This window comes from Oryza glaberrima, chromosome 8 (assembly GCF_000147395.1).
Source record: "Oryza glaberrima chromosome 8, OglaRS2, whole genome shotgun sequence".
Taxonomy (NCBI): Eukaryota; Viridiplantae; Streptophyta; class Magnoliopsida; order Poales; family Poaceae; genus Oryza; species Oryza glaberrima.
Genome location: NC_068333.1, coordinates 3794530 through 3818236, shown reverse-complemented (window position 1 = coordinate 3818236; position 23707 = coordinate 3794530). Strand labels below are relative to the sequence as shown.

General features: G+C 37.6%; 3 protein-coding genes and 1 long non-coding RNA gene across 5 annotated transcripts; 2 read left to right on the top strand and 2 right to left on the bottom strand.

Moving 5' to 3' along the window:
• Window positions 1-353: 353 nt before the first annotated feature.
• On the bottom strand, window positions 354-3368 carry LOC127782367 (sm-like protein LSM7). Its single transcript, XM_052309543.1, has 6 exons — window positions 3224-3368; window positions 3083-3121; window positions 2879-2960; window positions 1474-1545; window positions 1058-1110; window positions 354-645 (listed from the first exon to the last, which is right to left on the bottom strand). Exons 2-6 carry the CDS (start codon window positions 3083-3085, stop codon window positions 559-561), a joined length of 297 nt encoding a protein of 98 aa, XP_052165503.1. The 5' UTR covers window positions 3086-3121; window positions 3224-3368; the 3' UTR covers window positions 354-558.
• Window positions 3369-10353: 6985 nt separating this feature from the next.
• Window positions 10354-14280, top strand: LOC127781299 (double-strand break repair protein MRE11-like). Of its 2 annotated transcripts, XM_052308239.1 has the most exons (5): window positions 10354-13116; window positions 13286-13399; window positions 13478-13552; window positions 13646-13807; window positions 13926-14280. In XM_052308239.1, the coding sequence occupies exons 1-5, from the start codon at window positions 13003-13005 to the stop codon at window positions 14205-14207; spliced, it is 747 nt and encodes a 248-aa protein (XP_052164199.1). In that variant the 5' UTR covers window positions 10354-13002; the 3' UTR covers window positions 14208-14280. The 2 variants fall into 2 exon arrangements, with proteins under 2 accessions (XP_052164199.1, XP_052164198.1); XM_052308238.1 differs by having other exon boundaries at window positions 13286-13552.
• Window positions 14281-14981: 701 nt separating this feature from the next.
• LOC127781286 (uncharacterized) lies at window positions 14982-20924 on the top strand. Its single transcript, XR_008018972.1, has 4 exons — window positions 14982-15184; window positions 18536-19112; window positions 19375-19553; window positions 19647-20924. It is a non-coding gene; the product is annotated as an uncharacterized LOC127781286 (long non-coding RNA).
• Window positions 15353-18784, bottom strand: LOC127781285 (uncharacterized). The gene is made up of 2 exons (XM_052308223.1): window positions 18581-18784; window positions 15353-17418 (listed from the first exon to the last, which is right to left on the bottom strand). Exons 1-2 carry the CDS (start codon window positions 18782-18784, stop codon window positions 16339-16341), a joined length of 1284 nt encoding a protein of 427 aa, XP_052164183.1. The 3' UTR covers window positions 15353-16338.
• Window positions 20925-23707: the final 2783 nt, after the last annotated feature.

Below are 23707 nucleotides of genomic sequence, written 5' to 3'. Positions count from 1 at the left end.
TGAGCAGATTTTGATGATCCGGTAACAGATTCCTGTCATTACTGTCGATTGAATAATACACAATCCGAACAGGAACTCATTCTAAACAGGGCTGAAGAATATGCAATCTATGAAGCTTCACATGGCTGCTTAAGGTTATGATCTGAATCACCTGATGCAGGAACAGCCACCAAACGGAAGGTCACTCAAATGCCTAAATTAACTCTGTTCTTTTCCATGTCTTTTTCCGACTGTTGCAAACGCAGTTTATGCAGAAGAGACTGCAAGCAAGCTCACAGTCACAGATGGGGCAAAGGTGAAAGCTGAACCAAGCAAAGAAACCAACCATGCACAGTACATGAACAAACCGAACAAGAGCATAATGCGATTCACATATCTGACACAAAGCAAGGATCTTCAGAAATCAGTTTCGAGTGGTACAGAACAGACCACCACCTGGTGTTCATAAGAGACACGAGTCATAAGAGACTGTGGCACCAGATTACATGAGTTAATACAAAGGCCTCTCTACTGGGAGAGCATGGATCTTGACTAGGAGAACCATCAGCTCCTGCAGGTTTATGCACCATCAGATTGGAAGGGGTTGGCAATCTCGTCCGTTCCATCGGTTGGCGATACAAGCATCACCGCTGTACCCCTACAGACCTGCAACAAACAGTTGTTGGAGCTGAGGTGTCAAGATGATGAAACCAGCCAAAAAGAAATCAAATGGCAGAAACAAACTAGTAGTTTGCAAGAAACCAAGCTCTTGATTTTGAGATTATTTTTGTTTAATCACTGTTTTGTTGTAAATCTGATCGAATCAACATTTCCAGAAAAAAAAAAAAACTAGTGCAGATTTCAGCAAAGTGCAAAATAATCGTATAGCATGGAAATAAAAACTCTCGGAGCTTCCTTCTCTTAATGAAATGATACACACATCTCTTGTGTATTAGAGAAAAGAACTATCAGAACTACAATCGGCAAGCAATATAAATAATATAGGACAAAGATAAGTCCTGGATATTGAAATCAATACAGTCCTGGATATTGAAATCAATACTGCAAAGAAACTTACAATAAGACCAAGCTGTCTGGTTTTCCCTGATAGTTTCAATGGATCATCTTGCTCTACAAAATGAGAAAGTATGTATGAGAGCTTCACTAAACTTTGCAGGAAAAGATTTAATAAGGCATTTGTTATCTACAACTGTACCACACCTACATTAGCAAGTAGTACTCCCTCCAGTCATGATTATTTGACAATGGGAAAACTAAAATTTAGTCTATGTGTAATTATTATGCTGTATTCCAGCCCAATCTTCTTTGTACATAACAGTAGATTAGCACCACATAAACATACAAGATGCATGAAGGATGGAAATTTCTTCTTAGTTAAGATTCCAAATACATAGATTTGTGATTTATACTCAAAACTCCAAACCAATGGGGATCAAACAAAACAATGCAATGTATCAACATATGCAGCAGTACCTCTTTCAAATTCAACCGCTTCATCAAGCACCAAGTTTAGAAGCTGGTCATAGCCCTTCAAAGTCCCTGTAACTGCAGATGTAGAAATACCAAAGTTATGGCCTGTGATGTGGTATTAGTGTATTATAACAAACTGCAGGATAACAAAAACGAGTTTTCTGGAAATTGAAACCGTTCTACTGTCATTTTTTAGTCTATTTTCAATCTTTATCTTAATATCAATGCTAATGGCTAACCTCCTTGCAACTACTATAAACAATGTCAAAACTTAAGATATTACATAAGGGGCCGCTCATCTGCTTGACGGAGTTTCTATTTCAATATACAGTTAGCATATGATATTTTACCACTCTGTCCGTAAAATGATACTGAAAAAAGAAAAAAAATAAAGGTGAAGTCATCATATAGTTACAGGATAGCCAACCATGAGAGTGCCTTCACTATCTAGATGAGGTTAGCTACAAACAGAATACAAGGTGTAATTCAAAAATATGCAATCACAGAATCTGGTATCTGTGAGCATACAGATTGAAAGTAAAAAACTGGAAGAGAAGGCGGTAAGCTTCTAGTAGGGCCAAATCCTTTCCACATGCACATATTGGTGTTGCTGAAATTCTGAATGAATGCAAGTGGAATGCTGGTTTATATGTGGTATCATACAGAACACTGGAATCAATGTTTAAGGGATTGAGCGGAGCTCATTTCCAGACTTATTCATTATGAAAGAATATTAAGGAATTAGGAAGTGTCAATTGATAAAGTTGCTACTCGTTAATTTTAACTGGGTGGCGGATGGCCCTTGGACAGCAGGATCCATCACAAGAAATGCTAAAAGATGACCAATTTGTGACAAAACCTTAATTTACCAACCACCATGCTTGAAAACTCACAATTATGTGCTATAAGCATTCAGAGGACATGTTAAAACTAGCCACATGGATGCTGCGCTCGACATCTCAGATCATTACTGTGGACTGGAGCTGATGCGCACAGTGAATTTTACTGAAATAATTAGTAGCTTCTTCCAACCCCATCATTTAGCCTTCAGCTTATAAGCATAAGTGAAAATTTGAATTTTAAAACTATTATAGAGTTGATTTTGGTGATTTTTCATCGTAGTTTCTTTTGTTCAGCATTTGCTTTTAAATCACCAAGAACTCATATATAAAAGTTTTACTCATAAATTATATTTTTAATCGCTAATTAAACCGTTTCACTTATAATAAGTACAAGCGAAACAATGAGGCTGTTCGAGCTGGCTATACCCTACTCTACAATTTTGCTGCAGACCTAGGATTTCCTGCCCCTGCCACTGAGGTTTCTTGGATCAGGTTTCATCACCAAGTTTAGGTCTAGATTCTTGAATACTCGTAGAGTAGGGTATGAAACCAACCAACCAACCAACCTTGCCTGCCGCCGGTGAGCTTGACCTGGACGCCCTTGTCGACGAACTTGGCCAGGTCCAGCACCGTCTCCTTGCGCCCCGACTGCTCCACCAAGACACGAAACCGGAATCAATCCCACCAAACCAAACCAAGAACTAGCACCCGGGATCGATCCAATCGAGCACCCGAAACCCCAGGAGGGGAGAAGAGGGTTTACAACTTACCATCCCGGACCTTAGCCGCGGCCTCTGGTCGCTTCAAATCTGCGAGGCAAGGAGGGAAACTTAGTCAAATTTCGCTGCAAGATCCGAGACGACGGATGGGAGAAGACACGGCGCCCGCCGGCGACGGCGGCGGCGGCTTACCGGAGTTAGGGGGTGGTGGCGGCGGCGGCGGATGCGGGGGTTGATGGTGTTGTGTTTTTCTCTTTTTTCTCTTCTTTTTTTTTTTCTTTTTCTCGCAATCACTTTATAGAGGTATAAGGAGGACTTTTCTTATTGGGCCTTCAGCCCATTTTAGAGATGAAGCCTAATTGCTTCAATGTGTATGATTTGAAGCCCAATTAATGGGGTGTTCCTACTGCGCGCGCGCACGCCAGAACGGGAAGCCGCGCGCGTTCCTACTAACCCTAGCGCTTACCGTGTAAAAAAACGCAGTGCGTTTTTTTTTCATGTTCGCACCTCTTTTTTTTCCTCTGAGCGCGTTTTTTTCCTCCGTTTCTTTCCGATTTTTTTTAATCTTTTGCACACCTCTTTACAAATGTAGAATTGGAAAGTTTTTTATTTTGACTTGAAAGTTTTAAAATTTTGTATTGAAAGTTTTTTAATTTGAGTTGAAAGTTTTTAAATTTGAGTTAAAAGTTTTCAAAATTGACTTGAAAGTTTTCAAATCTTGACTTGAAAGTTTTTAAATTTTGTATTGAAAGATTTTAAATTTGAGTTGAAAGTTTTTATATTTGAGTTAAAAGTTTTCAAATCTGGCTTGAAAGTTTTCAAATCTAGGATGAAAAGTTTTAAATTTGGGATGAAAAGTTGAAAGTTTTCAAAATTTAACTTCAAAAAGTTTTCAAATCTAGATTGAAAGTTTTTAAATCTGGATTGAAAGTTTTCAGAATTTGACTAGATTTCTTTTCAATTTATTACTTAAAATAATCTTCGGAAAAAAGACAAATCTTATCTTAATTATTATCATTACCTAGAACTAACCGAATCAGTTTTATACGTATAGAGGAAAAATTCCGAAAAAAAATAAACGCGCGTCTCGCCAGCGCAAGCGCTGAGAATGGCTGAGGATGGGACGTGTGGGCCGGCGCGTACGCGCCAATTAAGATTTGCGCAATTAATGTGATGAACAACTGAACTATTTTTGCTCTAGTGAGAACAATTGAATATACGATACTACCCTGTCCCAAAATGTTGCCTAGATTTATAATGGAAAGTTAATATATTTTAGAGCGAAGATAATAATATTTTTTCGTAATAAAAAGATTATCTTGTTTTATTAAAGGTAGAGATAAAGTTAGGTACGAAAAACAAGAAAGTGTTGCGTTTTAATTATTACTAAGTTGAAATAATGATTTATCATGTATTTTAAAATAACTTATATATAAAATGTTTTCACATGGAATATACTGTTTAGCAATTTGAAAAGTATGATGATAAAAACCAAAATAAAAATTACTATATCTTAATGGGGGCAAATGGATTTTTTTATACTAAAAATCGACGAAAATAGAAGAAGGGTTGACTCTTTCATGAACTCTATCCAAACCATGACAATTTTTTTAAGTTTATTTTTGTCAACTATGCTTCAAATCTAAAGTAGATATTAACCAACTAATTGTTTTAGCTATGAGTTGTGTATATCAATGCATTAGGCCTGTAGTTTTGCTAATCAACTACTAGATGTTAGATGTGTTTTTTAAGCTACTAACTCCGTCTCAAAATATGTTACATTTAATATTAAAATTTATCTTAAAATACAACTAATAGAATTTTCTATGAACCGTTCCATCTCAACCAATCACAATTTTTCTGATTTAATTTTTTCACTTACTTTTTTTTTCAACCAACCATAACTATTTCTCACCCTAACATTAATGTTTTAAAAAAGAGAGTAGGTAGTTGTATTTTGAGATAGAGAAAGTGATAAACAACTTTCAGAACAAACTTTTATGTCTGAAAAACACATGGTTGATATGCAGTTTTATAGTCTTAACTTTTAATTTTTTGGACCTTAAAAATACTCCTACATTCTTATAGAATATAGAGTTTATACATTTTTTTAACAAAATGAAACAATCCCAACTTCCTCATAGCTCTAGATCCAAAATAATTTTGAGCTAATGTCATTTTAAACACGAAAGTAGCTCAAAATAATTCTTGAGAATAATTAGAGTTTTAAACACGACATTAGTATAAGTAAAAACCATGACCCTAGTGGCTCAAAATCCTGGCTCCGCTCCTACATCCAACTTTTATTGAATAAACAAAAAGGACCTTAAGCTGCGGTTTTTGAGTTTTAGAATTTAATTTTAAAGGTAATTAGTTTTTTTTTTGCCGCTACTTTTTCTCCGGCCTCAATTGTACCCGGCCCTTAGAAGCATAAAATTACTTCATAAAAAATATTATTCATCTTTATCACATATCTTCGTTTTAGAGCGAGTTTAATAGTGTAGCCAACTTCTTTCCCTAAAAATTTAGATATCATCTACAACCACTTTAATAGCCTCTGTATAGTTTTATATAAACATATATTGCACCATTAATACTTGGCCTACTTTTTATACACACACAATATCTTATCTTGAAGTTCGTGTTATAGCTGGGCTACAAATCTGCAGCATTTTTTTTCTTTCTCCTCTTCTCTCTCCTCCACATGTACTTGTAGCTAACCGCCTATAACCTTCTATTACTCTTACAAGCGTTGCGGCCATAAATTAAAGAGATCTCTAAATTAAAAGTATCTTCCAAAAAGATCCAAGGAATTAATTAAATAGTTGGTGGATTGACCATTGTTTTTTTATATATTTTTTAGCTGCTAGATTATCATGAGCACACTTCCAAACCGTCAAATGGTGTGATTTTGAAATAATAAATCTTTCTATTTTTCAAGTTTATAGCATTTAATACGTAAATTGAGTATCTTTTTCCACAAGCCAAACGGCTAATCAGCCAAACCGCATATCCAAAATTCTACCCACAAATTTAATATTGATGTTAAAGTTTCTTTTGATCGTAATTAGTTTATTTTGGTAGTAATTTTAAGTCGTTAAAAATACATATACAAAAATCTCGTCCATAACTTTTTCCATTAATAAGCGCTATATATATCCTATAATCAGCCAATAAATGAAATGATTACACTTAATCCTGGATTAATTCTCGGAGGAGTATGAAATGCATCTGCAGTAAATGCTACTCCGATCTAGCCCCCATCATTTGGCTTATTCTGGCCAGACATTATATTTGCAAACGAAAAATAATTTATGAATAAAACTTTTATATATGTGTTCTTAACGATCTAAAAGCAAAGACTAAAAAATAAACTAAAATGAGAAAACCACAAAATCAACTGAAAAATCAAATTTTCCATGATAAGCAAAATCAACTAAGGCCGTGTTTAGTTCTTTGCCCAAAATTTTTTTAAAGTGTACGGACACACATTTGAAATATTAAACGTAGACTAATAACAAAATAAATTACAGATTCCGCCTGTAAACTGCGAGACAAATCATTAGCAAATGTTTATTGTAGTATCACATTATCAAATCATGGCGCAATTAGGCTCAAATGATTTGACTCGCAATTTACATGTAAACTGTACAGTTAGTTTTTTTTCGTCCGCATTTAATGCTTCATGCATGTGTACAAACATTTGTTGCGATATTTTTAGCAAAAAAAAAAAAAAAGGAATCTAAACACACCCTGAAACGATGAGCCCGTAAGGTAGCTAGGGTAGCCCCAGCTAGCTAGCTATCACCAGCTGAGCGAGGCTTGCTCTGGAAGCTGGAAGACTGACTGACTGACTATTCAGCTACATATATACGAGCATATATAAGCTAGCTCGCGAGCTATCCTTTATCTTCTTCTTCTTCTTCTTCTTCTTTAGGAGATCTGCTCATCTGATCGAAATCCAGCTCCCCTCGCGCGCAACTAGCTAATCGCCATTGTTTCCTCTCTTCTTCTCTCGATCGATTTGCTGCCGGCCAGCGAGAGAGCTAGCTAGCTAGCTGCATCGGCGAGCGATCTCCGCGGCCGGCCGGCAGATCGACCGTCAGCTAGCGCCGGCGGCGGCAGCGACGACGCGGTCGAACGATCGATCGAGCACATTGTTTCTTGTCGTCTCGTTGACGATCTCCACAGATCGATCGATCGAGCTAATTAAGGCGTAAGATATAATACCAAATGTGAGCTCGATCGATCTGAGTGAATATATATTGATTCTCCCCCCCCCCCCCCCCAAGTTAATTAATTTGCACTTGCATTATTGTTGCATAAATACTGTCATATACTCATATGCTCAACTATGTATGCATATGCTCGTATATATTATATTAGAGTTAATTGGGGTGTTTTTTTTTCTCCTAGATGCATGTGTGAGTTCATTCATTATTTGGGGTTACCTAGCTAGATATATATGTATCTATAGGAGCATCGATGTGCCATCGTTCTGGTGTCCTGATCTATTAGTTGAGTACCTGTGGTAAATTAATTAATTTACGTGTAATTAATATATGCAAAACTAACTTCTCAAACTAACATCTAAATATACAAATGATCGTTAGCACAGCTAATTAATTAGTGTAAAAATGTAAATGTATATATACCTGAAAATATATATTATAATGGTAATATATATGCCATTATAAACCAGACGCCGAAATGTAATTAAGATATATACATAATCAATTGTTTATCGCTTTATTATTAGTTTGGTTTTCTACTGCTAGTCAGAAACCCCCTAATTAATTTGGAACAAGTTAAGCTAGTAGATCACAAGATAGGGTTGGGATATTGCATGGCTTGTCATTTCTTACACGAATTCAATGATGAATATAGTATGCTATGTATCATATGTACCGCATGCAAGCATATAGGAAATATATCGATATATATATACAATTAATTATTAACAACTGGATATCTAGTCCATTTGTAAACATTTGAAAATGGTAGCTGGCAGATCACTCCATTTGATACAATATGATGGCTTGAACAATGTTTTATAGCTCAATCAACATGACATATATATGTCACATATTTAAGTTTGGGTCTGCAGCTAGTGTAAAATAAAAACATATTTTCTTGTACATACACAATGCATGCTAGCTTTGCATCATGGTACATATATTTTATATATTATTCGATGCAATCATAGTTTTATTATGTATTTTTCGGTTTTACTAGCAACTAAAGCTAGTGTCCATGGTACTGAGGGGTTGATTTGTAAACATTATGTAGAAGTACGCTTCTTAACTCCTTTTATTAGAACTTATATTTATATTAAATAATACAATCCATAGGTTTGAACATGTACTTCAATTAACTCCTTTCATTAGAAGTTACTCCTGCATGAATTGAGTTGCAATGATCTTTTTTTAGGAAGAGAGGCACACTTCTCCCATTTCTGTCACTAGAAATGAAGGTTAAAAGACAAAAGTTTGCGAAGACAATTAAATTTTTCACTTCTGGTAACTTGGTACCATAAATCCCACCATTCAGCGTGAGAGTCAAATCCACCATTCTGCATACCTAGCAAAGTCTAATTAAGCCAAAGATCCTTCAAAATTACCACACTACATCATTACATCAAAGGAGTTTTTATGCATACATGAGAAGCTCAAAATGAGCTGCATTTCAACTTTCCAACAAGAAGCTTCCAAACAGTGCAGCTACGGTTTCCTGCAGTTGTCTTGCATTAAGCCCTCAACCATACATTGATCCATGTACTTCACAAGCCACCCGCTTAAATAGTTGCGTCCTGCATTTGCACCTTTCTTTGCTTTTCCTCCTCCTTTTGACCAAGATGAAATCTAGCTAGAAACAAGTGTAGTGTATTAGTTCAATTGGAACATTTGGTAGTTCATTTCGTGCCCGTTTGAAACAAATCATGCATTGAATGAATTATGGCAGTGGATTATCTACTTGCTTATAGGGATAAATTGAATATTTTGATAAATAAAGTTAACAAAAATCTTAAAGCAAGTAGTCTAAGCAATACATATAGTAGAATATATTTTTTAGAAAGCGTATTTTAGAGGCGTGGAGCAAATAATCTGTGGTAATAATTCGGTGAAATAGCTAAAAAGAATGGGGGCAAACATGTTGCATTTCTTGTTTTCCAGATAGACCAAATGATTGACACCACACCTCCAATAATCATTTTCTGTGTTTCTTTATCAAAATAATGCATCCAGGTCCCAACACATGTGGGCTATATAATTTCCTGGTTTCAGATTAAAGGTACAAGCTACCATGAATTCCAAATAAATATTGCCAAGGGTCACTTTAAAAATAAGTGCTCAATTGTTTCATCATCAGCACAAAATCGGCATTAATTCCTTTTCCCCTTTCTTCTATCCTTTCTTAAACAAGTTATCTTTTGTTACAATACTATTCTTTTGCAATGATCTAAATTGTTACTTGCAATGATATATGTGTTTTGTTCTTCAGGGATGAAGAAGAAAATAGCATGCTGCGCATATTGGTGGCGACTGACTGCCATCTCGGCTACCTAGAGAAGGACGAGATCCGAAGATTCGACTCATTTGATACTTTTGAGGAGATCTGCTCATTAGCAGTTATAAACAAGGTATATCTTATCAAAAAATGAGAACAACGTGTAGCCTGGCTGGTAGAGAGCTACCAGGGGCATGCCATTGGCCAGAGTTTGATCCCCCTCAAACCCAGGTTTTCTCACAATTTTCTTCTCTATCAATACTGGTGCTAAATTTCTCCTTAGTATCCCAACATATTCGAAAAATATCTTATCGAAAATTGATATTAATTCAGTTTTTATTTTTGCCAAGTTAAATATCATCTTATGTTTGTGATGATCAGGTTTATGAGTTGTTTGATTTTTTTAAAATAGTAGAAGAATAACTCCTGGTGTTTGGATTAACGAGAATGCACACCACCATTATATTCCTATGACCTAAAAATACTGAAACAAATGGACCACATCAAGAAAACTTTGTACATAGAATGCAGAGTTTCAGTTTCATAATTTAGCTGAAAATAACAAATGAAAAGCTTCCATCTTCTACCTTAAATAATCCGAGTTGTTTGATAATTGATATGATGGTTGGAGATGCACTGTTAAATTTGCAGGTTGATTTCATCCTTCTTGGTGGGAATTTGTTCCACGAGAACAAACCTTCGATTTCTACGCTGGTGAAGAGCATGGAGATCATAAGAAGCTACTGCCTGAATGACCATCAGGTGCAGTTTCAGGTGGTCAGTGACCAGGCAGCCTGTCTGCAGAACAGGTGCAGTAAATTAAATTATTTGATCTTTTCACGGCTGAATTAACTTCTCAACTTTGTTACTTTATCTCACTAGGCTTTAGCTAATCATCATCTAATTATATATTAAGAAGGCCAAGCCAATTATTTATTCCTGGCTACTGAACTATTATTCAGAACTTAACACATTATGATGTCATTCAGGTTTGGTCGAGTGAATTTTGAAGACCCAAATTTCAACATTGGCTTGCCTGTTTTCACCGTACATGGGACTCATGATGGCCCAGCAGGAGTGGTATGGATAACACATAGTAATACTATTTGGACAAATTTTGAAATCTCACAAACACTTATGCATTTCTGCTCATGAAAGTATATCCTCAAGGTCTTAATTCTTTGTTCAACTTATAACGAATTTGGTTTCTCTATTTGTAGGATGGCCTGTCTGCCACTGACATCCTTTCTGCTTGCAATTTTGTGAACTATTTTGGGAAGGTTGATCCTGGCAGTTCTGATGTTGATCAAATATCAGTTTGTCCAGTATTTATAAAAAAAGTAAATTTATTTTGTTCTATACACAACTCCAAGTAATCAACAATTGTAAGATAATAATTCTGTGACTTGTGCTTCTTGATTCAGGGTGCAACTTCTGTTGCTCTATATGGACTTGGTAACATTCGGGATGAGAAATTGAGCTTGATGTTACAGGTATTTATAATAATAAAAAAAGAGTGCATGATTACGATTTGAAGAATTCTCGTGTTGTGCACATGGAGATGTTAACTTGTTGATTATGAATAATTTCACATGTATGTGCATATATCGTTTTTCAGACACATTACAAAATACAGTGGATGAAAGCAGACAGTGAAGATGACTGGTTCAATCTTTTTGTTTTCCATCAGAAAAGGTATGCAAAGTGGCTCATGATTATAATTATTCTTTGTTGTCTTTTTTCACTTGCGCTTCCTAGCAACAATTTGTCTCTCTAATTTCGGCAGGAGAAAGGGAAGCTCAACAAATGGCATCAATGAACAGCTCTTGCCAAGTTTTCTTGACTTGGTAATATGGGGCCATGAGCATGAATGCCTAATTGATCACCAGGTAACACATTTTGAGCTACTGCAAATTTCTTACTAATGTTTGTCAAGTGTTATTTTTATTTTTAATCTAGCTAAACTTTGCAGGAGGTTTCTGGAAAAGATTTTCACATTATCCATCCAGGTTCTTCAGTTGCTACCTCACTGAGCAATGCTGAAGCAAAGCCAAAGAGTGTTGTTTTGTTGGAAATCAAGGTTAACACTACTGCAGAATGGTGTATTGATCATACTATTTTATCATTGTCTAATCACTTATATATGTTTCCCTTGAATCAGGGAATGCAATACAAGCAAACTAATATACCATTAAAATCAGTTAGACCTTTCCAATATGCCGAAGTAAGCCATTTTCACTCTCTACTTACTTCATGTTTACTTTCAATGAGAAGATTCTCATCAGTAGCATACCATATAGGTTCAATTAAAAGATCAATTGGGTGTTGAGCTCAATAACGAAGCAGCTCTTTATGAGCATTTGGATAACATTGTAAGTTTTGAGCCCATAGTTTTTGTTCGAAAAATACTTCTACACAGTTTCTTGATAAACATGGCCAGGACATTGATCATTCAATTGGAGTTCAATAATGATATGTTAAATGGGAAATATCCTATGAAAACGAGCTAAGTGTTGAAAACTCGTGAAAGTCATACCTAAAAGTTTTGTAAATTCACGAAAAAAAAATACTAGATATAGGTGTATATATGAAATACATTCTCACCAAATTTCAAGTCAAAACTCAACTTTATTTGAGAGAAACAAAAATGACAAATTTCAGATAAATAGTGTCCTGTTAATATTCATTCAAAATTTGTCTTTTTTGTTACTCCCAAATAGAGTTGAGTTTGAACTTAAGATTTGGTGAGAATGTATTTCATATATACACATATCTCTAGTAATTGTTTCATGAATTTACAAAACTTCTAGGTATGATTTTCATGAGTTTCCAACACTTAGCTCGTTTTCACTGAATGTCTGAATATGTCCTCATGTTAAATGGGAAATATGTTAGAAATTGGATGTTTGCGAATTGTAGTTTTCAGCCTATGTGCAGTACTATTGAATACAGAGTTATTTCAGGTGAGCAATCTTATCGATAAAACAGCAATTAGTGGATCAGAGCCCAAACTTCCCCTAGTCAGAGTAAAGGTAAAATAGGGTGCTCTTCAGAAAATATTACCTTCCTTTACAATATTGTATAAATTCTTTATGTCAAATTTCTGAAGGTGGACTACTCTGGGTTTTCGACAATAACTCCACAGCGGTTTGGTCAGAAGTATGTCGGAAAGGTACCTCAACCACTAATATGAAATTTACTGATGCATGCCTCCTTTATCATATACTTTTTTTTTATTGAATCCTTTATCATATGCTGCACTGGTGTATTCTTTACAGGTCGCAAACCCAAACGACATTATTCTCTTCTCAAGATCAGCTCAACAGAATCGAACACGAGGTACGTGTTTATGTTTCATGAAAAATGGGAATATACTTCAGGTTAACTGCACTAAAATAATTAGGAATTAGGAACAATTTTGATATTAATTGACTGGAAAAATGCATCTTAATCTTTGTTGAGTAATGTGTTGTTCACTCTCTCTTTATATTGCAGAACACACTGGTGGTTCTGAAGAATGTGAACCAAATGAGCTGGATCAGCAAAGTATTGAAGAATTAATTGCAGAGAGTAACTTGGTACTAATTTAACATTCTCCTGGTCTAAGTCTAGTAGTGTATCATGTTGGTGTCCTTTTAATTCATGGTGGCCAGGTCTATTTTGCTTCAGATATCCATTCCTTTAGATAATTCCAGGTTAGTGGAAACAAATAAAAATACACTGGCGCATTTAATCCTTGTTTTACAGAATATGCAGATTCTTGACAAAAATGACCTAGACAGTGCACTGCATGATTTTGTCAACAAGGACGAGAATATGGCGTTTCATTCTTGTCTGGACAAAAATATTGATGCAGCAAAAGTAAGATATTACCATCATATAGTTCCATTCAGGATATCTCATATTTGCAATGAAAAAACTGTTTGCTTGGGATTGCAGAAAAAGTTGACGTTTGCAACAAAGGATTTGAAAGCTGAAGAAGATATAGTACTTCAACTGGATCAGTGTATGCAGGTACAGAGGAACTCTATTTCTGCATATACTAGATTTGATTTCAGCCAAAAATAAAGATAGCGAAAAAGGGTGTTGTTAATTCTTACTCCATAGGAGCGCATGAATGAAGATCCCCTCCTCTCCAAGGGAGGATCAGAAATCATGCCGTGCTCTCAGAGCCTGCCAACGAACACGCTCAGCACGTTTCAGGAATTGAAGTGCTCATCAAATGAGGAACAAGATACTCATGAATCAGATGAACTTATCGAAATTTCTGTATGCATTGTTTTCCTCTCTTGTTGCAAATATCGTCAACCAGTTGTAGGCTTGTAGCTCAATTCTAGTATCATTGCCAAATGTCATCTTGAACTGCTTTTGCTGTTCCATGATCAAGGACAAGGAGCACTCTCAACAAGCAAGCCAGAAGAGGCCAGCTCCTGTCGATGGAGGCTCTCAATCTTCAAGGAGAAAAACAGACTTGAGTTCTTTCTACCGTACCGCACCGTCGAAGAACAATGATGATGGTGGCAAGAAAGGCAAAGCTCCTGTAAGTAAAATTCTCTGCAGCTTTGCCTCTCTGTTGTCACTATTTTGTAGTAGTCAGCAACATTCAGATGGATATATTCAGAACTACATTCAAGTTATCTCCTGTAACTGCTATGTACAGGTTATCTGAAGATATTGTTCTCTGTCTAGCAGATAGCAGGCAGATATGGAGCCATAAGAAGAAGATGAGATTAGGATGTGAATGAGATCAATGGCCAAAATGGATAGCTGATGCAAGCCTTCAGCTACATTCTATTCCTTTTGAGAATTTAACTGAATCTTTATATATATCTGAATCTGTATGTGTTATCCGGTTCATCCAAGGAGACTAGACTAGTTTGCAATTACTGAAACAAAGAATGTGATGACCATATTGTTAGTTGGGTTCCTAGCTCTAGCAAGCATCTATGGCAACTCACCGAGCAAACAGCAGAATGGGCGGAGCCGCCATGGCCTGTCCACCTGGCCGCCGGCGCGTGAGATGCGGCGGCGGCGGCGGCCAACCGGCCATCTTCCTCCTCCCTCGATCTCTGAGCTTCCACCGCGGAGCGGCACTCCCCTCGCCTTGGTTTGATTGGACTGAGTGGTGTAGAACCCAGTGACTCCTAGAAGCGAGCTCTGGCGGCGCCGTGGCTTCACGGCGGCCAGGGGGGGGGGGGGGGGGGGTTTCTCCGGCGAGCGGTTCGGTCTCCGGCGAGTTGCCGCCACCGGGTGCTACCGATAAGTGGGCCTCAAGATCCCACTCGAGCACGCGACTGGTTTAATTCCGAAGAGACCCTCGAACTACACCCGTATTATCAATCTACTCCACCCGTGACAGGATCTCGACCGTTCGATCTCCCCTGTGCGGCTCAGATCAAAACGCGAGGCGATGGGGAAGAGAGATTTTGCAACGAAACCCTCCTTTTATCCCTCTCTTACCAACGGGTCCCCAGACCGCAGGAAGACGAGGAGGGCGGCGAGCCGGCGACCATGGCGGCCGCCGGCCGGCCGGATGGACGGGATGCGGCGGTGCGGGAGGCCACGGGAGTCCCGGAGGTGGATGCCGGGGAGTTCAGTTTAGTCGGAAAGATCAGATCCTGGCGGGACTGTTCAATCGCTCTCCAGGTCTCTCTCTTCTTTTTGTTCCTCCTGATTTGTATGGAATTGGGGGATTTATGAATTTATCCATACCCAATCGTGTTTCCATCGTGTGTAGTAAGTTAAAATCAGTTTATTTTAACCGCGACGATTTTTTTTAATTATTTGATTTCACCATGAATTGCAACTAAGGATTGCACTGTCCTTGTTATTGCCGTGTTCTTGGGCTCACCTAATTGTGAAGAAAAGCAATTGCAGACGGGATTTAGTTGTTAAATTTATATTGGAGCTGCTTTTATGCTTGTTATGGTTGATATCAATAGTGAGTGATCAAGATCTGAAGAAGGTCACGCCATTATATGCTGCATATAATTGAATTTTGTTAGGTTCAGCAACAACATTTGGGCTTGCACGCTTCTAAACACAATAAATAATGCATACACTTTTTCTTGTGCGACTTGTATTTATCTATGTGAATGCTCATTAGTTTCTTGATGTTATATGTAAATCTGAATGGCAATAGTTAGCTAGTTCCTTTTGTTTCTAGACATTATTTTGGCCTAAAATTGTTCACTTTGTGCTTGTAATTAGTTGCGTTGATGTCCCATAATCTGCATTGTGGTCTGTTCCATGTCAAACTTGTTGTCACACTGATACATATTTCTTAACAAGTTCTGGATGTGACATGTCAGTAGTTTCTTAAAAAACTACCAAATTTTTTTGTGGGCTGGAGTAATTTGAGTTTCGACAATGGAGTGGTGGTCACAAAACTTGCTTGCAGTGTTCATGAGGTGCAGGGTGATTTTTCCGGTACCCAAATGTTCCAACATTGTAGAAAATTTATGATGACCTATTGAGTTACTTGTAAAACTGTTTTTCTCAACAAAATAAGGTATAAAATCATTGTGTTACCATGTCCATATAAGACAACAACCAATCATGATGTTGTAGAAAACATGTCATACGCTGTTCTGAGACATAAATTCATCAGTACATTTTCTCAGCTACTCCTGGGCCTTCGTTTCTCCGAGATTTTCCAGCATATCAAATAGCATTGGTGTTCACAACTGCTATAAAAAAAATCTAGGATATTCCCTTCAGGCTTCAGCCATGGTTTCTGTCATTGTAGTGCAGTGAATTTTCAAATCCAAAACTCACTCTGGGATTGATGTGGCATCTACTTACTTTTCTTTTGTAACTTCACTACTACTATTAGTAGTTGCAGAATCGATCATCTTCTTCTTGGATCTGGTCTTCTTCTTCTTGGGTCTCTTATTCTGTTGTTGAGTTCCATTATCATTTACAGACATATTGGGCTTCACAGCAGCAGTACCACCAGCCATGTCTTCCACAGTTTGTTTCAATCCGTTTTTATTGGCATCACCTAAGCTATGCTTGGATATCTTTTCCAAACTACCATCAATACTCTTTTTATTCTTGGTTTCACCAGAAACTTTATCAATTTCCTTCTCCAACAGTTTATTGTACCTGACGCGATCACTGTCCTGGTCTAGGGAGTTCCCTGGGTGTTCTATCCTATGCAGTTCTTCATCTTGGCTGTCTACTCCACTGTTAGTCAAAAACTTTTTGTTCCGCCGAGGAAATTCGATCTTCTTTGAATGACTTTCCCCGTAAATATCATCAATATCTTCAATGGCATCATCTGTTTTGTCTTGTAAGCCATCTTCTTCCTTGCTAGTTGCAGATTTCACTTGCTTTTCTTCTAAAGATGTGTCTTTTGGGTGTCTACTTTCTGCTGTTGTGGTATTCTTAGAACTCTTTTCTTCTGCTCTAGTGGGTGTAGCATCACTGGAGCTTGTGACCTTTTCGACTACAGCATTGTCAGGTCTTGCATTTGCGTTGTTTGATTGAACATGAGTGCTCTTACTGCCGACGCTCTTCCGTTCCGTTGTCTTGTAATCCTGGAACCTGACCTTGATCTCTTCAAGCTCGGCTTCCTTCTGCTGCAGGAGCTCCATCAGAGCTGCCATCTGGTCAGGACTTGTGCCTGCGGCTCTCTCTTCCATTTGTCTGATGTGGCTGTTTTTATCTGTGAGAGTTGCTTCCATTTGACTGACGCGGCTATTTTTCTCTGCGAGAGCTGCTTCCAGTTCTTTCTCTCTGTTCTTCAGAGTTGTGGCTGTGGCTTCTAGTCCTTTGATCTTCGTTTTCAGGTCTGTCTTCTGAGTCCTTAGGGAAGATGTTGTGGCCTTCAGTTCTTCCAACTTCCTCTTCATCTCTTTGTTAAACGCCTTCTCTTTCTGGAAGGATAATGTAGCAGTGTTCATGCAGTTAGCTACTCATTCACGGGATAATTGTTGAATTAAAACAAAAACAGAAGCTGGCCAGGCCAAATAATATTTTGCTACGCACATTCTTACCATCAAACCATTTTTCTGGAACACAGTTCATACAAATTAGCAAATTTCTAAATAGTAAATGAATAAATGTTCGGAACACTATATTCTTAGTTACATGGACTGTGGGAAGCACGAAGAAAATATAACCTAGTTTTTTTTAATAGATGGTTGTCAGTCACAAACAGGTTTCAGTGTCGCAATTACATATTAATTGGGGGTAATTCAAGTAGTGTGTAATGCATAGCGCTCTGATTTACATACCCTTGAAAAGAAATGGTCTTGTCTGGCGATACTGGGACTAATTTTTCAGATTATTTATAAGGTCTAGCACTGAACAGAATGATGTTCAGTTTAGCATTCTCAATGGTAAGAATTCAAAACAGAGCACCCTAATTGTTACAGTTGACAGACTTTATGCATCGGGAAGTAATGCATAGTTGGCTCGATTGGGTTCATATTATGCTTCGAGCCCAAAATTTTGTTGCTAATATTGTTCAATACATAAGTGTCTGCATTAAAATTATGCATTTCAGTAATGTCACAAATATAAAATAAGTGCACATTTCAGAGTCAGCAAATGTACTTGCTGGTATTGTTAAAACTCCAACTCCAAAAAGACGTTCTTGTGCAGTGAGAAATGGTCTTTTAACACCAATATATTGAATGCTGTAGTTAAGTTTGGTGATCATGGTCAAGATTTGTGATTTAAAGGAGATCATCCTATTAGAGAGAGAGAGAGAACAAAGAATGGTTACGGTTTGTTAGTAAGAACAGCTTGTCAGGTCGTCAACTGCTTTAAACTTGTAAAACTTTACTCTCTTTAAGATATTTTTAAAAATATATCATTTACTTAATTTTTAAAAATTTGGAGTTTGGTTGTGAGGAAGAATAATTTCCTTTGCACCTTCTAGTTATTACAAATAACAACTGAGATATGACCATCTGGTATATGCTTCTTTGTTCGCTTAAACAAGACACCTCAGAAACTAACAGGTTTGCAAGACATTGTGCAATGCAGGTACATGGAAATAGCAGTAAAGTGCATCATGATCCATCACCGTACCTGGAGGAGGATCCGCGTGGAGATGAGCTGCCGGTCGCGCTCCCGGAGAAGAACAGCAAACGCGCGGCGCTCCCTGACCTTGTGCAGGACGACGACGCTGAGCGCCGCGGCGGCCAGCGCCAGCAGCAGCAGAAGGACATAGGCAACCTTCTTGCTGGCACCGGCCATGGCAGAGCCCTTCGCCCTGTACTTGCTCCCATCCATCACCTTCACCTTCACCTTCCCCTCTGCACGCCGCACCAGCTGCTCCCGTTTGCACCGCCTTCTCGCAGTGATCCCTTTGCAGGATCTTGGAGGAGCTCTACCTTGTTTGGAGCAAATTGTGAAAGAAGCTAGAGCTGGAGCTGGAGCTTCTTTCTTGGGTTTGGGAACACTATAGGGCTTTGGAGACCCTTGTGCATGGAGGAGGGAACAGAGATGAGCCTTTGAGGTGATGCACTCATTTGCTGATTGATGCACATGACCTTGAAGTACTTCTAGGGGAGTTTGAGGAGGAGGGGATCGAGAAAATTGGGAAGATACACAAAATGAGGTGAGCCATTAGCTCGTCATTAATTGAATATTAACTATTTTAAATTTTAAAAATAGATTAATATGATTTTTTTTAAAGCAACTTTCCTATAGAAAATTTTTTAAAAAAACACACGGTTTAATAGTTTTGAAAGCGTGCGCGTGGAAAACGATGTGTTTTCTCCCTCAATGTCACTAGAACTGTGGCATAAATAAAAAAAAAGATCATAGCCTTAATAAAAAAAATAAAAGATGTTCTGTCCATTGACTTGCACTTACTGCAGAGTATTAGCTACGGGAGGGATTACTACTGACTGCATATGGATGGTCTAATGATGCACCGGATGGTCCAGATTGAGCTAAGCCATCTCAAGGTTCAAAATGTGCAAGTAGGAAGTGCCGTTTTTTTTAGTTTGTAGAAATTGATTGGAAGTGTACTGTCAGTCAAACCGGCTATCTTGCGGTAATGTAACTTCTTCCTCCATCCAATCTTGTGAAAAGTCAACATTGATCATAATATTGGCATTAAATGAGATTCTTCTTCTATGCTTCTCAGATCTCCAGGCAAGATGAATAAATCTATTCATGGAGCAGCAGGCAGCAATGTGAGTGCTCCACCATGAATATATTAGACCTAGGCAGGATCCATCAAAGGACGTGCGGATTTGTTAACCATGGCTAGCTAGTATAGCTAGTTCCAAAGTCCAAAGAGTTGCCAAGAAGAGAAGAACACAGCTGGTTGCTTTAATAGTTTGCTCCCTCTGGCTCTATAATTCTTGATGTTTTAGTCTTTAAAACATGGTTGAAGTCAAATAATTATAACTTTGACTATCAATAACTTTTAAAATATTTAGTTTGTAGACACTAGAACAAGACATATAGATTACTATTAAAAAATACTTTGATAAAATTAAATATTTACTGTTTTTTCTGTATTATAATAGAAAAAATCATAGTCAAAAATATGTTTTGGAGAACGTATCGTTGTCCGAAACGAGTACTAGCTTATTACCATGTGACTCTGATGTGAAATTTTTACTTTTTACAAGATGACATGGTGACTTGAGATGCAGCATGTGCAGGCTCCATTTTGCATGCATATGGATACTCAGTAGTAAACTACAGAGCAACAGTTTAATGGAGTATGTCACAAATGGCCAACAATGACATAAGCACAACTGCAATCTGCAATGGAAGGTGAGTATATGCATGCTTGCACGGCCATCTCTTCTAGGTGGCTGAGAGCAAGTATAATAGAGGGCTATAAGAAGGCTGAATGCTGAGGTGGATGAGAGAGGAGAGGAGAGAGATGAGAAGCGGGTTGTAAGTTTACAGCCGGCTTAGGCACAAGAACCAAGAAAATCTGTGAGACAGACAGGTGGACCATATATTTATAGTGAAAAGTTAACCACTATATAAGTGAGCTGATAAATAGGCTATAAGTAAGCAGTTTATTTTATTATTATCCTTGCTCTGATGGGCTGCATGTCGATTCTGCTGCGCGGTGAAATGAACCCAAGAACATGGCAGGCATCAATCAACATTCCTTGCATCATGAACTGGCTAGTTGAGTCTTGTGGGTGGCTCTATGCGAATTCAGGGAAAATAGTGTCCCAAAGGTCAAGTCTAATATTTCTTGATGGATTAAAGATTTGTAATTGCAACGAGTTTCAGAGTTCAGTTCCAATTTGGTGGGAAACTGGAGAAAAAAACTTGTTAAATGTTGATTTCCATGCTTTGTTCATGTGTATCTCACTGGACGCTGCTTTGCTGAAATGTACTTTACCTGTATCTATCACAGCTTCAGAACCTGTGATTGTGAGGCATCATGTGAATAAAGGAGTGATTTTACAAGTTGGAAATGCATCCGCCAGTTCCATTTTTGTTCTTTTCTGCAATTCCAAACGGAAACATCCAAACTCTTTTTTTCAAAAACTTTTTATATATATATTTTTTTAAAAAATAAACCCCATTTCAAAGTTTGTAATAATTAATATCATGCGCTAATGGCTTATCCTGTTTTTTAAAAAGGTAAGCTAAATTCCAAATTCGAACTAAGCCTTAGATCTGAAACTGTTCCAGTTGCAACCACTAACTTTATATTTCTATCTTAGCGAAATGAAAGCTGGGTCTTTTGCACGTTCTGAAGAAATATAATCAGATTTTATTTTAACGACGGAAAGAGGGGCGAAGCGCACAGAAAACCAAACGTGTCAAAACAAGTTGCAACTCTGAAGAAAGCACAAAGATACAAATCCATCAGCATCATGCAATGCACTTGACTCCTCCAGCTGACCCTCCCAGTGTTCCAGGAAGAGGCTATTTTAACCTGAGTTTTTTTTCTTAGGAAATAGTATTTGAGTCAATACTTTTGACCGATGACTCCATCAGAAATTCAATTCAGACACATGTCAGTTTTCAATTCCTTGGCTGCCAAGTCAATTCTTCCTTTCTGCTGCATCATCAACCACTACAAATAACAGACTTCACTACCTGGTTTTTTCAGTCACCTGAACTCCTGAAGCAGGCAAGCAATTTGTCACTCTGTTCTTGACAAGAACACAAGAAAAAAAGCAGCAGTTTTTTCTCTGCAGCAATGGTGTACGAAGCAGCTGTGGCCAGTGCAGCAAGAAGCCATGAACATCAGGTGAGGAAGGAGAAGAAGCAGAAGCAGATTGGATGCAGCATCCTCTGGGCTTTCAGGAGGATCTACCCAACAGCCTCCAGCGCCTCAGGGAAGAAATGATTGAAGGTTATCATGCTGTGACAGTTGCATCATGATGTAAATACATACATAACAGGTCAAAAGACTTTTGTTTTCTTTTCTATTACTTTTATGTATGCAAGGATAATACTACCTCCAGTTTTTCATAGATGACAATGTTAACTTTTCGATACTCGTTTGACCATTCGTCTTATTCAAAAAAAATTACGTAATTATCATCTATTTTGTTGTGAGTTGTTTTATCACTAAAAATATCTTTATGTATTTGCACAAAATTTTTAAATAAGATGAATGGTTAAATGTGTAAGCATTGTGATTGTAGCCACGAAAGAATGGAACATGGTGTAAAATGAATTGTTGTTGTAGTCATGGATCTTTTGATACAACATCCAGGTGATGATGACATGATGTATCATTCAGAAGCACTTGATTACAGTTCTGACTTGTGAATGATAGTGCAGCACAGGAAATGAACCACCAATCTAGGCCCTGTTTAGTTCCCACGCAAAAACTTTTCACTCTGTCACATCGAATGTTTGGACACATGTATGGAGTATTAAATATAGACAAAAAAAACTAATTACACATATTGTGTGTAAATTACGAGACGAATCTTTTAAACCTAATTGCTCTATGATTTGACAATGTGGTGCTACAGCAAACACTTGCTAGTGACGGATTAATTAGGCTTAATAAATTCGTCCCGCAGTTTATCGGCGGAATCTGTAGTTTGTTTTGTTATTAGTCTATATTTAATACTTCAAATGTATGTCCATATATCCGATGTGACACATCAAAACTTTTCGCCCCTGAATCTAAACACATACCTACTATGTTGATTGCCAAAAACCAGAGGATCCACCTTCCTGTTGATATTATGAGGTGATGGGTGTGCGGTGCTGGATCTAGCAACGTTGCCTGACCCTCTCACAAACCACAACGGCTAGTTTCCAACAGCTATAATACAAGAATTACTCCCAAAATCCTACAAATATAGCAACCTAGTATTGTCTATGTCCAGATTTTTAGTATTAGGATGTGTCTAATCAAATAATAGATCGGTGTATTTTTGGACAGAGGGGTAATAATCAATTTTGGCATACAACAAATGTAGAATGAAACTATAAACAAACTTTTCTCTCTCTCTCGTTCATCTTGCTTGGCCTCCTACGCTCTTTGTCATCCATACAAGAAGCAAACTTGGTGACAGCTGATTGTACATCACTCCAACGATTCATGAGAGAATTATGATTGTGATCCAAATAGATTGAATTTTTTGTGCTCAAGGAAATAAGAATGAATCATGATCCAATAGCTAGAGCAAGGTTGTTTGTTACCAGTAACTAGGATGTGTCTAACCCAATACTAGGTTTCTATATTTTTGGACAGAGAAAGTAATAATCAATTTCAACATACAACAAAATATACCAAGAAACTAGAAACAAACCTCATCTCTCTCGTTCATCTTGCTTGGCCTCCTACGCCCTCTGTCATCCATACAAGAAGCAAACTTGTTGACAACTGATTATATATCTCTCCAATGATTCATGAGAGAATCATGATTGCGATCTGAATCGATCGAGTTTCTTGTGCTCATGGAAATTAGAATGAATCACTATCCTATAACTGATGAAAAATTTCCCCCAAAATTTCTTGCTGCAGAACGGGAATCTTAGATCCATGATGGAAGAAAAATCTGGCATCTTCTAATGCACGCACTTATGCACAACTAATCTTCTACTTTAAGCGGTTCAATGGTTGAACCACACATGGTTTGTCTGTTTAAGTATTCATTACCTTTTGTAGCATTTCAATCTGAGCTCGCTTGACGGCGGAACTTTCTAAGTGTTGTGGTCCTTCTTGAGGGCATTGGTAAGGCACCCAGTTCTCTC

Excerpts from the sequence above, each read along its gene's own strand:
- LOC127782367 (XM_052309543.1), bottom strand. Across the intron at positions 1,546-2,878 it reads GCTCACCGGCGGCAGGCAAG|TTACAGGGACTTTGAAGGGC; the intron begins GTTGGTTGGTTG and ends CTACATCTGCAG. Across the intron at positions 1,111-1,473 it reads AGCGGTTGAATTTGAAAGAG|AGCAAGATGATCCATTGAAA; the intron begins GTACTGCTGCAT and ends CTCATTTTGTAG.
- LOC127781299 (XM_052308238.1), top strand. The coding sequence starts at position 13,003 with ATGTGTTGTTCACTCTCTCTTTATATTGCAGAACACACTGGTGGTTCT. Across the intron at positions 13,117-13,285 it reads TAATTGCAGAGAGTAACTTG|AATATGCAGATTCTTGACAA; the intron begins GTACTAATTTAA and ends CTTGTTTTACAG. Across the intron at positions 13,553-13,645 it reads AACTGGATCAGTGTATGCAG|GAGCGCATGAATGAAGATCC; the intron begins GTACAGAGGAAC and ends CTTACTCCATAG.
- LOC127781285 (XM_052308223.1), bottom strand. The coding sequence starts at position 18,784 with ATGGATGGGAGCAAGTACAGGGCGAAGGGCTCTGCCATGGCCGGTGCC. Across the intron at positions 17,419-18,580 it reads CCACGCGGATCCTCCTCCAG|AAAGAGAAGGCGTTTAACAA; the intron begins GTACGGTGATGG and ends TTATCCTTCCAG.